This window comes from Merops nubicus, unplaced genomic scaffold (genome assembly GCF_000691845.1).
Source record: "Merops nubicus isolate BGI_N331 unplaced genomic scaffold, ASM69184v1 scaffold14721, whole genome shotgun sequence".
Taxonomy (NCBI): Eukaryota; Metazoa; Chordata; class Aves; order Coraciiformes; family Meropidae; genus Merops; species Merops nubicus.
Window position 1 is genome coordinate 19,558 of NW_008586352.1, and position 15,280 is coordinate 34,837.

A 15,280-nucleotide genomic window follows, 5' to 3' on the forward strand; every position below is an offset into this window, starting at 1 on the left:
GTGTGTTTGAAGCAGTACGTACTGCTTGGCAATAAAGGTGCATTACTTCACAAGTGAATTACTGAACACTGGAAGTCTGTAGAAAAGCTTGATGTCTTGTCTCCATATAATGCCTTTGTAAGGACACCAGAATGTGCAGACACATTTAAGCAAAGCACAGGAGTCTGACAGGGAAAGAAATAGCCTTAGTGATAACACAAGACTAGGAAATAGCTAAACACAAATGGCACACTGGAGCATTAAACGGTGGGAAATTAAACTGTTAGAAATTACAGCAGGAAGGGATAAATCAGACGAAAGCATATCTTGTGGTGCCACAATAAACCTGGCAGAGGCTTGATAAGGGAATCTTCTCAATATAACTATTGAATTATGGAACGGTCCCTTGGAAAAAAAAGACAGGAGGCCCAGCAAAACATTACGCACACTCCCACATCAAAGCAAATAAAACCACCCACTGGATTAGCCAGCAAGTCCTTTCCATTCTCAAGTTCTCTGAATTCTCAAAGCCTGACTCAAAGCTTCCACTGACATTCATGTTACTCATTCCCCTCCAGATCAATAGAATATGTGCCAGACAGAGCTGCAGCTCAGCACATCTGTGTCAAGTAAGCTAGAGAGCTCCACACACTTGTCAGGGAAGTGTTTCTAGAATTTCAGTGCCAGGATGACGGTTTAATCAAGCGCTAGCCCTACACTTAAGCTTATATATACACCATACTCTTTAAAGTCAATTTTCTCTGCATTTAACAATCAATGTGTTTTCAGAGCACCTGCTCTTTTGACAAGTGCTGGACCTGCAAGAGTACAACTCTCAAGATCAGTGAGCGCTGAAAGGTTTGAAGACTCTGAAATTAAGCACTTCTGTGATTATCACAAAAAAAGTCTAAGTAAATGCAGAACCAATTCATTTATTTATCAATATCACCAACTACTCAGAAGTCTATTTGCAAGAGAAACTATTCCAAATTTCTCCTTTCTTCCTTCTCTGGTAGTAGATAAACACACACATAAGTACCAAGTCTTACACTTGCAGAAAGGAAAATGCTGCCAGCATATTTTCAATTCAGTTATCCTGATGTTTCCAACAATCAGCCACTGCCTATAGTAGAGCTCAGTGGATTTACTGCTCACTCAAATATGTTTAGAGAATTGTGTAAGACACTGACTTGAAACTGTCAGTATTAAGGGGATTTCAGTTCCTACATTACTGTTTGAGCAATACAGTTACACACATGTCCAAAGTTTTATCTAGTGACTCTTCCTTTTTATTGACCTGGACACACTTAGCAAATCAGTGATATTCTGCCACAAATGAGAAGATGGATCTACTTGCTTGACTAGCCATAGCTAGGTTCCAAATATTTTTCAGGGTGTGCTGAACACAAGTTACAGATCTTGATTTTGAATGAACATACGCATGATAAGCTACTGGAACAGGAGACAGACTGCAAGCACAGCTTTTTCTGAAAACTATTACAGCATAAAGAGTTTCATTTTTAATTATGCAAATAAATGCTATCCATCACCACTGAGAAGGGCCAACTCACATTAGGACAAAGGAGATGCAAGATCAGAAATCTGATCCAGGTTGCAGAACTGCATCTCAATTGGTTATATACAGCATGCTCACCTTCCAGAATTTGATTCTTCCTGCTGCCAGTTATTTATCCTATTGCAAAGGCAGCTCTTTTTGCTTCTAGGTCAAGTACAGACAGCCTCATTTCATCATTCACTGCACTCAGAAGTTTCTTAAGTTTAAATATGTAAAGACTCTTATTCATGGCCTTACTTCAGCTTTTTCCTTACACATAAAATTAAGTGGAGGTGGCCTGAGTAAGATCTAATTCTCAGTAGTGGTGAATAATTTTGTTAGGACTGGAAGTGTTCCCAAATGAGCCACATTACATCTTGAATAAGAGTAATGACAGAAGAGTGAGAAGCAGCATTTTAAGGAAAAAGTTGCACATCTGAATAATAGTATACATATGTGACCTTCTATTCAACCCTTTCAACTGCTCTGGTATCCAAGCTCCTTGCAATTTTTTTGCATATATCTTTTTGGAAGCAGAAACTACTAAATTATCCCCTGAATGTGTAGGTTTCAGTACTGTAAAGCACTTTACAGGCTAAAAGCTCTGGAACAGAAGGAATCCAAATGGTATACGCAGCATACCAGGATGCCTCTAGCAAACACGTGAAGTCTGTAGCAGCTTTAGAGAAACTTATGATTTAAGATGGCTCTTAGAAACTGCCAGATTAGATAAGCAATCCATGTAGTTATGCTTGAATGCGTAAGTGCAGTTTGATTTTTGACAAAGCTTTAAAAAATTTCAAAACAAATAATGGAACATTTCATACAAGCCAAGTTATTTTAATGCAAAATAATGCTTCATCATAGAAACAGGAAGGTGGGGGGGGGAAGGAGATGGAAAGACAGGAATGATTGTTTAACAGAGATGAGTTAACTTGAAGCAGATGTCTAGTCTCTTGGCTTAGGTTTTAAAATTCCAAAGCTAACCAAATGCAAAGGCCATCTAATGAAACCGGGAGAACCAAAGTACTCATTAAAATGGAAGGAAGTAATGTTTCATACCCTAATGAAGTAATGCTCAGCTTTGGGGTTTTTTTTTGGAACACAGTTCTGAATTTGTACACAGAACAGACAACATAAGAGTTTCAAGTTTGGCTGAGGTTCAGAAGGAAGTTCCACAGGTTAGCCTCATAGCAGGCACCTGGCACGGGTGCCTGGCTACTGAGCACTGCTCGAGTGATACAACTGCACTCACAGGCATGCATGAGTACAACCAGCCTAAGAGCTCTGAACAAAGCTGAAACAAAATTCCTGGCAAATGACTGGTAAAGGGCACCACCTTGTCAATTTTGTTGAAATGTTATCAAGGTCAAAACAGTCAGCTCCAATTTCCTAAAGAATTCTTTGAAGACTACCTTTTGAGTTTGCAATGGCAGGCTACACACAGCTTGTTTTGAGTGCAAGTCAGCATGGGAGCAATACATCAACTCAAGTAGGGAGCTGTTTTTTCCTTTAGACATCCAAGTTGTAATATGAATCTATACATGAGTAATACAAATATAAACCTTAACAGCTATGTTATCTGTTAACACAAACAGAACAAAGTGACAGGCTGAAACTAGAGAACTTCAGCTACTCAAAATTAACTTCAGGGAAAGTGCTTCTCACAAACTTTCCTCATATGCAACTAGGAGCGATATGAATCAGTTTAACCAGTATTAAAGCAATAGGATAAATCAGCCAACTACTGCACACTGCAACCAAATTTAGCATGACTACAAAGGGACATTAGCAGCCTAAATGAACATGCTGGCATCCAGTTCATCTTCTGAACATCCAAATCACAGCTCTATTCTTCCTCCTTTATATTCAAAGGGAGAACACGGATTTGGGGAACTAATAAAAAATGATGTAGTTCCAATTTTATTCTAAAGCTCTAAAAAATTAAAGCATGTTCTCAGAACTGATTTACAGTGAACTCAAGCTTCAGCTACAAAGAGTTTTAACAGCAAATTCCTTTTAGTATACACTACAGAAGAGAAATAAGGCAACCATTTCACTTACACCCACTGTCAGTACTCACTTGCAGATCACCTGCACCACCTTCTAGCTGCTCAGAGACAGAGGTTATGCAAGAGACAGTATGTATACACATGCATAATACACACACACACACACACACTCTCTTAATTTGCTAATTAGGAACCTGCTATCAGAGCTAAAATTGTTTGTTTAAAGAGCTAACCTGTCAAAAGATTAGTCAGACCTATTGTTACATCCTTCTCTGGAAAAAAAAAAAAAAAAAAAATCTGAATCCCTACTTTCTACTTGCAACTTGCAACTTTGCATTCTGTTTATCAAGGAAGAACGTGTTACACTTAGGCCTTCCCACCTGCAGCTGTTCCACATCTCATAGTAGCAGCATGATAATTAAGCACTTTACATCCCTGGAATGGAAACAGTTGCTTGGTTTAGCTAAAGGTTATAGAACATTGCTATTACATGTGTTCTATCCCTCTGCTTTCCCCAATTTAGAGAGCACGAAAAAAACCAAGGTGTGATATGTTTGCAATATGCATTTTTTTTCCTCTGATGAGTACTGTCCCCTCTGCTTAAAGGAGTAGAAACCTGAACTGTCTCCTGCAACACTGAGACCACTTTATAATGGAATTAGTGGCAATAATTCAGTTTCAAAAATGTGAAAGAAAGTTTTGAACTACATTCAGGAAGACTTCAAAATTTTTTTTTTTTTTTTTTTTGATATAACAAAAGCTGGACCCAGCAATTACCTAGATTTGAATTGCAACACAAATTTCCAGTTGCGGTCCAAAAGGACAATAATATTATGTCACAAAGGGACACATCTGGCATTTACAAATCCAGTTTGGAGTAGATTTTTGTATGGGGGCTTTTTGTCTTTTTCATGTCTGTCACAAGAACAGAAACAAGCCAACAATACCTCAATAATGGACGTTTTATGAGATGGAAAGACTGGAATGCCTTCAAATCTGCACCTTAAATGAGAGCTCAATAAATAAGCAGTGTAAAAGCTGTTGAATTGAAGGGTTCAAGAAACTAAACCATATGATCCTATGATTCCATGTTGACCCATTTCCTTTTAAGTCACCATCATAAAGGTACACCTGGAGATGCATAAAAAGGAAACACAAAATCATTAGACAACCTCAACAAGGAGGAAGCTCAATTACATGCTGAAGGCCAGGGTTCAAATCTCGCCCAAGGCTGAAGAATGCAGTTCAGTGAGCAACATCCATTGATCCAAATGCTTTGAACCACAGAATGGGATAGATTGGAAGGGGCTCTAGAGATCATCTAACCCAACCTCCCTGCCATGGGCATGGACACCTCAACTAGACTAGGTTGCTCAAGGCATCATCCTACCTGGCCTTGAACACCTCCAGGGAAGGGGCATCCACAACCTCTCTGGGCAATCTAGTCCACAGTCTTGACACCCTCCTACTGAAGAACTTCCTAAGTTCTAGTTTAAACCTACTCTCCTTCAGTTTAAAATTGTTTCCCCTTGTCCTGTTGTTGGACACTCTTGTGCAAAGGCCCTCTCCAGCCTTCCTGTAGGTTCCCTTCAGGTGTTGGAAAGCTGTTATAAAGGTCCTCCAGGAGTCTTCTCTTCTCCAAGTTGAACAACCCCAGTGTCCTCAGCCTATCTGCATTTCACCAACTTTTGTGACTGCCTTGGCACAAGAAGCAGGAACACTAAATGTGCCCTTTAAAGATTCCAGGTTCAACACAGCACTAGCAAGAGTTGTGTTTCACATTCCTTGTTCTGTACTGATATTACAGAACTTTTTTTCCCCTATATCGTTACTGCAGGAAGTGATTCTAAAACCAGAAAATTTAAGGAAGTATGTTTTAAAGTTTTGAAATTCTAGGGAGGCATCATTTGCACCAGCAGTGACTTTATTTCCACCCTAGTTATATTATTGTCTCTGTGAAATCATTCAGCAGGTACTGGGAAACAATACTGCATATTCCATGATACAACATTGACTCTTAATATTTTGTGGATGAAATAAGTTTAAATAGTATCTAATTCAATATAGCTGACCTTTAACACAAGGCTTTAATGTGCTGTTTGTGCTGCCAAGTTCTTAACATGGGATTATATATATATGAAAGTGACAAAAGTCCTAAATTACATTCTAAAAATACAGTAAACTGCACATAGCACCTGCTACATTGTTTCAGAATGAAGAGACTCTCATTCAAATGTTCATTCCATTACATGTAACTCTTCAATACCAGAAACTTGGTTTGTGGAGGTTCTTTATTGTTGTTTGCAAGGATTTTTTTAAAGTTTGGGGTGCTTTTTGTTGGGGAGGCTTTGGGGGTTGTGTTTTAACTTGGTTGTACAAAGACGTCTACAAAACTGTTGAGAAAAAAAAACCTGTTGCCATCAAACTCCTCAAGAAAACCAAACTGAACTTTTATTTAAGCTATGTTAACTGTCCTTGAGAATAAAAAATGCCCATTCTTTTGCTTAAGATCACACTCCAAGTTTACAGACAGAGCTAAGACTGACCTTTTCCATATTCAGACTGGCCTGGTCAAGCATGTCTCCTGGTTTACAGATGCTGCTACATAGGGATTACAAACCTTGTCTGCACAAAGGCAATCAGGGTAGAATTGGCAACTCCTGACTACCAAAATTAGTTGGGAGCAGGAAGTTAACATTGCCACTAACAATAGTTAGTACCATCTAACAATACAGTTAGAAGGCATTACCCATTACCATCTCGGAGTCCTGAAGTACTATACTAAGTGCTCACACCACTGACATGAAGACCCCTTGGCTTTGATCTCTCCTTTCATAGACACTAAAACTTCTGCTTGTATATCAGACTTACTTTTCTAAAACACTAAAACAAGACACTGCCTCTCAGTAAAGAACCTATGTGATATAAAGCTCTGTACCCTACTGCCCAGTGAAACTACGTTTTTAAAATGTTTCTTACTCAACTGTGTTATGTGCTTTAAGGAGAAATTTACAATTTTGATACTCAAAAGAAAAATCACCTTCACAGGCTAAGCACCTTTGAGTTACTACTCTTAGTATTTTCTTAAATGGAACATTACAAAGCTCTGCACAAAACTAGTTGGCATCAAACATAGCAACACCTTCACAAAAGCTTGAGAATATGGTTCTGTGTAAGTCCTTCACCCTCAGAAAACTGTCACTAAGTAGTTTATACCAAGCTTCTGTGTCTAGCTTAAATTACCTTCCAAAGACTTTCTAAAAAAAGGGGTTGTCTTAAAAAAACAGACACAGAAGTACACAGTTTCTAATGCTAATACTTAGCTATTTTTAATATAGCTAGTGATTTCCAAACATATTTTTGAGCTCTGAAAGCGCTACATACTTTCAATATATATCAGCTCTTAAATGCATCTTTCAACAAACAAGAATGAGATTTACCAAGCACACAAATGTGATCATGATCCCCTGCTTTGCTTAACCACCACTAGGCAGTGAAAGTGCAAAGACACGATAAAAGTTGTCAAGGAGAACCTAAGCTATTCAGAACTGAACAGGACTGTTTCCAGCATGATACAGAGCAAACAAAATACTCACATCAGCAAGAATTTACTTTCTGACCTGAGCTTGATAAGCTAAACTTTCTGAGACTAAGCAAAACACACAGGCACTCTAATTTAGACAACCAAGCATAAGTCTGTTTATATTCATGATAAAGCATATATGTATTTTAGTATGTATTTTAACATTGTTGTTACTGACAAACAATAAAGACTAATGATTGCCTTTCTCCCATGCCCCCATTTTGTAACAGAGTAGACATATGCAAAGAGTTGCAAACATTAGATTTGTGTAAAATAGTACTGGAACAAAATATGCAGCAATGCTTGCCCAAAACACTCTCCGCCTCGAACCATAACTTACAGGCTTACAGAAACCTAGGTAGTTTTCTTGCTTTTATTCTTTAGAAGTTCAGTCAAATGTGGGGTTTTTAACCCGTCTATAAAAAACTTACATATCCCAGCACTACCAGGAGTTCCAAGCTTACTTCATTCTTGATGAAAAAACAAAAATAGGAAACCACTTCAAACTTTTCACCTTCCAGTTTCACTTCAATTTTAACACCCACCTCTTTAACATAATCTCACTCTATTTCAGACTAAGAGCTCTATCTACTCAGGGACGCTGCATACCAAAACTATTTCATACTTTTCATACGTGTAAAATAATGGGAAAGGACAAGAGTTAAAAAAAAAAAAAAAAGTACAGTATGTATACTGGAAGCACATAAGGGATTTTTACACTGAAAGCATTGTTTTCCTTCTATGAATTAAGAATTTGTAACCAAAGCTTAGATTTGCCTTTTTAACTAACAGCATGAATCTCTAAAAATATTCAAAGACCACCTCAAGTTCTGCTACTACACAGGAATAATAGGTTCAGTTCAGAACATGTGATTTTGTATGCAACACTGATTGTCCTGCCTTCATTCTTTCTTGGTATTTCTACCTGCATATTTATGTTATGCAAATGAGGGCAGAGAGTAATAAATTTACTGCTAATAGCTTTGTCTAACTGATCCACAAATTACCTCTGGGTGACAGTTTGAGAGCCTACTGACTTCCTCCAACTTGCTGTAAAACTCAATGCAACCAAGTTCCCTTCACTTAGTGTCTTATTAACTCTAATGTATGTAGGCACATGACCTAAGACCATTGAAACCACCCTTTCAGGTGTAGGGCCTGGTTTCCACATGAAACCCAGAATGATTTGCTGGGTCACTGCATCCATGACATCCACCTGTAGAGGACAATGGCTCACTTTAATTTACCCCTCTTTGACTGCTCACTAACCTACTTTTTGTTTACAGTTTCTTGTGCATGGACAAGCCTCAGCCAAGAGCAGAGGCACCACATGGGAGCTCAGACTGAATCATCTCTTGAAGGCAAGTGTTGACCAAAAAGGAAAGCCCTCTCACATGCTTTTTGAGGGAGTAACAGGGACAGCAGAACAAGGGAACAGAACAGTAGCTGGGACAAACCTAACAGCTCATCAGTTAAGAGATGACAGACAAATCTTGTTTCCAATATGGAAGTCTGAGATTTCAAAGTACTAGTTGCACAAGGAAGGACAAAAGTGATGCGATCACTATATGCTGTTGTTCCCCCATGTTAGTCTCATACAGCAAAAATCTGTCTCCTTGTTTGGAGACAACTAACTCTGTTTTTCAGCACCCCCGACAAACAGAAAAATGTAATTTTTTTTTTTAGTCATTACAATCAACATAAGTTCTTTTTCTCTCTTTACATTTAAGAACCATTTTTATACCCATGCAGAAGTTCAACTGAAGACTCACACCTACTCCCCAGCTGAATTTTGACCCCACAGTTTCATGCTGAAAGCCATGTAGTATGTTTCACAAAGCACCTGAAGATGTGAAATTTTGTTTAAAGACTCATCCACTGAAAACTTAGACAAGTATCTTTTCATACAGTAGTAGAATAATAAAAATAAACACCAGTTTTACTGAGTTGAAGGGGGGAAAAAAAAAAAAAAATCAGGACATCTTACCCCTGTGACAATGTAATATGCAACAAAATGTGTATTTCCCTCTTCTTGTGTTATCAGTTATCATTTTATCTTCTTTTAAACTCTAAAGAGTTAGTTTCTGGCAATTACTTCTGTTAACTCACCACACTAAAATTTGTGCTGCTGACAAGACAAAGACAATTTCTTATCTTGGGGGAGGCAGCATCTCTTCCATTTCAATTATTAATGTGGCTCTACTACAAATCAGAACTTTGAAACGTCAGTGATATTTAGGTCTCACAGACATGCTGTTTAGAAATTATTTTTTTCCACATTTCATGGAAATCCTCCTTTCTTTACTCTGCCTTTTTCCAAAATGAAGTTGACAGTCATATAGGAAGCAACTATTACAAGTCTTGACAAGTACCTCATGTATATCCCAGAGCAGAGATAAAAGTTATACCATCCTAGTGGATACCCTGACTCTACAGAGCTACTTACAGGCAAGGAAAGTCCATCCAGTAATCAGTGTCTAGAACAGCTTAGAGTAAGTAAGTCTTGTAAGCACAACTATGGGCATTAGTAATACAAAAAAAAAAAGCTGCATATGAAGCACAATCTTCTACTTTAATCTCTCAAAGTACAAACTCCAATTTGTCTGTTTACTACATGCATGCAGTTCTGCTCGTTACAGGATTATCTGCCATTCTGCCTATCATCATGACTTCCTCTTCTACTACCAACAGCCAGTCAAAATACAAACTGCTCCTGGCACCTTTGACCAGTTGCTGTGCACGATCTGGAGCTGGACCTGGTCCTCCTCCAAATCAACATACAGCCTTTTCCTGTGGCTGCTGAGGAATACCATGCACACTACTGGAATATCCATAGGGGAACAAATGCTAGAAGAGCAAATGAGCACAGATGACAGCAAGGAAAATCTACACTCGTGTATTTAAAAATAACACACAGAGAAAGTTGAGAGGGTATCTGGGTCTTCTGTAGGAAAAAGAATGGCAAAGAGCTTCTCTAAAGCTAAGATTTCAGGGAGCTCAAGCAACTCCAACGCCAGAAATCATTCTGAACATACTTTAACATTTCCAATAGTTTTCAAACATGGTTGTTTATAACAGTGACAAAATTTCAGTGCGTCAGATGCTCTATTTTTGTTACCTCGTTATCTTACTGCAATTGAAACAGCAGTAAACATTTCAAGGTATGAAAGGCTTAATAATCAGAAACCTATGTAGAATGAGTCTCGTAACAGTCCTCCATATTTTTACATGGAAATATCCAGTTTTTATCTGCTTTTATTCTAAATCTGAACTGTTTTCCTTGCTATTCCAGGTCCAGTTTTGAAGGCAGATTTCAAATAGTTTTCTTAATTGAGATGTGCACGCATTTTAGGAACATAAATAGAAGCAAATCAAAACTGAACATGAGCCACATTTTGTAAAAAAGAAGGAAAGAATACACAATAATTTATGCATTCTTCTATACATTAATAAAACAAGTTTCCAGAAATTAGAATAAAATCCTAGCATCCTGACAGGGCTCAAAGTTTAAAATTCATTACAAGAAATCGATTCTAGGAGAAGCACAAAAAAGATGCAGTAGTGATAGCAAACTCATAGGCCCAGGTTAAGAAACAGGTCTTACAACCAAGTATAAGAGGTCAGTCAGACTCACCTTCCTTCATTGATTTTTCCTTTGTCTCCTTGACAAGAGAAGTTCTCGATGTAGCCTAGACTGCAATTGATCCGTGTCCAGTCGGGCTGGCACACAGCGAGGAAGTGAGGACGCAGTCTACCTATGGAGTACTTGGCAATGTCTGTCAATGACTGGCTAGCAGCTGCTCCAAAAATGAAGGTCCCAATGGCTTTGTAAATAGTGGCTATGTAGTTATTTCTGACAAACGAATTTGAGTGCAAGTGATTATAAAGGACAGAGAGAGTCTCTCCTAGGATTATCTGAAAGAGAAATAAGGACAACAGTTAAAGAAAGATACTTGCTTAAAAAGAAAGATCACACTCCACTGTTAATACACATACATGTAATTTCACAAATTTTATAAACATTAACCTGTAAATTTAAAAGTTTTCCAAGAGTCAGCAGTAACCATATCCAAACTTTAAACACTTATGTAGAAGGAAAATAAACTTTTACCTTATCCTGATTACCCTGCTTCATGTTCAACTTAGTATTATTGACTTCCAGAGTCTTTATTAAAATGAAGCCTTCTTTGAGCAACATTTATCCATATTACTTGGCATGGCCCTAACTAGAAACATTTTCTCCAGTATTACCTTTTATTCTACATTGAGTCCTCTTCAGCTAAACATCCACTGCACAAAATTTTGCTATTTTGCCATAAAGTTGTTAGACTTTTGTGAAGCCAGAGGCTATTCTGAATGGTCTAGACTTTGTTTCTGGATGTGAAAGGCCAGCTATTTACATGCAGAAATTTCCTGTTCCTCAGGAAAATTAAATCCTTATGGGAAAAAAGAAAACTAATGAGAGTAGGGGAAGACAGGCATTACTGAGGTCTTTCCAAGGATTTTTTACGCTGCATGTCTAAGGTATATGCATCAAGTGTGTATCAAGTGTTGATAGGAAAGCAGATTTAAATTTTGCTTCCCTGCAACTCTTTTGCAGAAAGTAAGTTTTTCCTTAAACCAAATACAGAACTTCACCCTAGACAGGATGGATATCGTCTCATCTTGTACAGAAAGGTTTGACTCATACAGATGATCAGATGGGTGGAGGACTGCATGCATGTATGTAAAGTGATCTTTAAAAATCCTGTAAAGATCAAATGATGGTTCCTTCTGTCACTTGAGAGTGACAAGTTCAGGATCCAACCAAAGCAGAGCTTTGGTGAATGAAGCTTATTAGCCACTCTGATACCTGCACAGACAAAGCAGCTGTCAGCAGCTTCGCACATTAAGGCAAACAGACAATCTCATCAGATGCATGACACTGAAGTTTAACACCCTGCAATGTACCAAAACATGGCCTGAAGTAGAGAACCACCAGAACACGGACTAAGCTGAAATGTTTTCAGTAAAGTAGATGTCAGTAAGCTCTTACACAGAACCTACCTATCACAAATAGTAGCATCTTAATGAAGATAGTCGAGCAGAAATATCACAGCCGTGACTGACAAATTATGAACTCCTTTTTAAAGAACACTGCTGCAAAACCTACAAGAAGGTTGCTTATCTCAGTTGAGGTGACAAAAAAAAAAAAAAAAAAAAATGAGGTGATGTCAACGCAACTACTTAACTGGATGCAGACATCAAAAAACATTCGTTGGCAATCTCTCTAAGCATTGAGTAAAAGGACATAATTTTATTTTTTTTTTAATATCTGACTTTGAAGCAATCTTGAGAGAAAAGTCAGCCTCACTTCACAGCTAAAAAATATATATAACTTTGTTATCTAGATGTTCCTACAGGGTCATACAGAGATCAGATAAATTCAAATTAAATGCATCCACAAAACTACATTCACTGAATCCTTTTCTGACTTGGGGAGTCCCCAAGCTGCAGATGGCTGGTAGCAAAGCAGTAAGGGCAAAACATCAGTCTTTGTTTGTTCTGCTCTTCCACACTCACTGCTGCTAGAAATGAGGTGACAAGCTAGATGGCCTTAAGTTGTGACCAAGTACTGCTGCTCTTGGGTAACACTGACTACCAACAGTGTAACAGGGTGGGAAAAAAAAAAAAAAAAAAACAGTCCCATCTTAAAAAAAAAAAAGCTCCAGAAATATTTCTCTAAGATTTTGAAGCAGCTTTTCCAAGAGAAGAAAAAGTCAGTTTGATTCCCAGCCCCACATTTCTACAGTTATAAAAAAAATTCCACCCAAGAGCAAACACAAGGTACAAGCTGACCTTTATGTTGGAACCTAGATAAAAATCCATGCAGTTCTTATGCAAGAAAGGGTGAGACTGCCATAATATCCCTTCTGATTTTAACCCCTTAGTCCAGAGAAAGAGCTAGCCAATAATGAGTTTTACATTTAGGTGCTCCTTTTCCAGCTTTGATTACTAAAATATACTTGGATAAATATCTATACACATAAAAATCTTATTTGGCATAAAAAAGTTTTAACCCTCAAAGTGTAGTTCCAATGAGCGTGGATGTCACCCAGCATGGAGCCACATGGAGTCTCGAGGTTTTTAACACATCTGGACAAGGATCTTGAGGCCCCTGTTGAAGGGCCATTGTTGGAATTGAAGTGCAGTCCCATGAGAATTAGGGCACAACATGCTCTCCTCCTGCCCATGTCAAAGAACATGCCCCCATCACTTTTTGCTGGAGCACTGATACTGTATTCTTCCAGGAGCCATTTCACTCAACCTAAATCAAAGAAAGCTGCCATTTTCTGCCATTTTAAGGAATTTCAGTAGTTTATCCTGGTTCAGAGAAGCCAGAGGCAGCAAAAAAGGAGTAGCAGGAGGACCTCACCTTTTGTCCATGGAAAACTATCTAGACTAGTTCAGTTGACAGCATGTAGTTAAATCTTAAGGATAGAGAGTCTCTATATGCTTGAGCCAGTCCAACTGAGCTCGGACCTGTGGTCAAAGAGGAAAACCCAAAGTGGCAGTTGCAGATGCAATCCCTCAGCTCACTGATCTGGCGTGAACAGCAGGAAAGGAGAATAGCACCCCATTTTCAACCAGGCTAGGTGCTGCACAAAAATGAACCCTAGCGTCAACTCAAACACATATGGGCCCAGTGTTTTATCCTGACCTTTGGGGAAATCTCCAGGAGAAAAATTCTGGCTACTTATTCCAGTTATGCTCTTGGATTGGAAGCCATAATATTTTTTTTATTAAAAATCTTCGTATCTGTTATGCTTCTGCACACAGAAGTATTTCCAAAGAATTTGTTGCAGATAAAAGTACTAACTTAATAGGTCACGCAAATTTCTATTCTGAAAGTAATAGCTCCGAAAATAGGAAAGATTGAGATAGTAATTTAAAATACGTTAATGTTATTCTTAACTGATATGGTAAGGGAGGAAGTTTTTCCATTGCAGACTATAGAATTAAGCTACCATATTCCTGTGGTATTCTTGCGTTCTATAATTCTGGTTACTAGGCCTTGATTAAAGAAAACCTTTTTGTTATTCTTGCCAGAACACCATTTCTATTGCTTTAGTACCTGGTCTAAGGATATTACTTTAGAAATCTTACAGAATATAGAAGCCTGTATTAACAGATTGCCCATCCTCCCTCTTCCCCACCCCCCTTGAAATCAAATGCAATGAAGAAAAGTTTAACTTACAACAATTATACTGAAAGGAACAATTATTCCTGCTAACAACTTATAAGAAATGGTGTCCTCTTTGTATGGATAGCGGATGGATTCATCACTACAGAAAACTCCTCTCTGGAAGGGGATACGTCTTGAATTGAGAATTGCAAAAGGCAAGCCAGCTAGCAAAAAGGAATAAAAAACACATTACATAAGCAACACAAACTCTTGTGATGACCATACCCCCGCATTTCCAAACAGAAGTGCGTAAAGAGGAACAAGCATGCAGCACGTTAGGTTAGCACTTCCTTTGGCCAATGACCTTGCCTTTGCAGCTCCCAGGAAGGACTGTTGAATGAAGGCGAGCAGGACAGGATTCCTCTCACCTTCACATTTGTGGCATATCAAGCATAGAAGCATGCCAAAACTATGATCGAGTAAACAGTTTGGTGACAACCACAGAGGTGCTCAATCTGCCGCTACTGCCATAATTATCAACTATTCCTCTATATGCCAGTGAGCAACCCTTGCCCCTTTATACCTCCTCGGGACAGCTTTACCAGTCAGAAGAGCATAAATTGCATTTCTTGAAGGCAGAACAGGAGTGCTTCTCAGGGAGTGCAACTGCAGAGGGAGTTTTCAGGAGGATATGGAAAAAAGGAAAAATCACACATGCACACGATCCCCTCACTTCCACACACACTGGGTTCCCTGGAACAGTGTGGTCACTGCACAAGTCCTGTAACCTCAGGGCATAGAGATTTTATTCCCCTCCACAAGACAGTAAGTCTTTGGCTCATCCTAAACTCAAGAGAACACAAGATTAAGGTGCACAACGCCTTGTGCTATTGTGCCTCAAGGGAACTGCAACACTAACCAAAGCTAGTCTTTTGAACAACAGATTTTTTTTTAAAAAGCTAAAAATCTCAAAATAGGATGCAAAT

At 38.5% G+C, this 15,280-nt stretch overlaps 1 protein-coding gene across 1 annotated transcript in view; it reads right to left on the reverse strand.

Annotated features, from left to right (window-relative positions):
- Positions 1-14,522, reverse strand: part of PPAP2A (phosphatidic acid phosphatase type 2A) — a gene marked incomplete at its 5' end in the record, with an annotated part of 32,889 nt that extends 18,367 nt beyond the window's left edge. Inside the window, 2 exons of the mRNA XM_008948628.1 lie at positions 10,764-11,044; positions 14,367-14,522. Of these exons, the coding sequence (XP_008946876.1) occupies positions 10,764-11,044; positions 14,367-14,522 (437 nt within the window). The remainder of the gene's footprint in view (positions 1-10,763; positions 11,045-14,366) is intronic.
- Between the last annotated feature and the right edge of the window lie 758 nt (positions 14,523-15,280).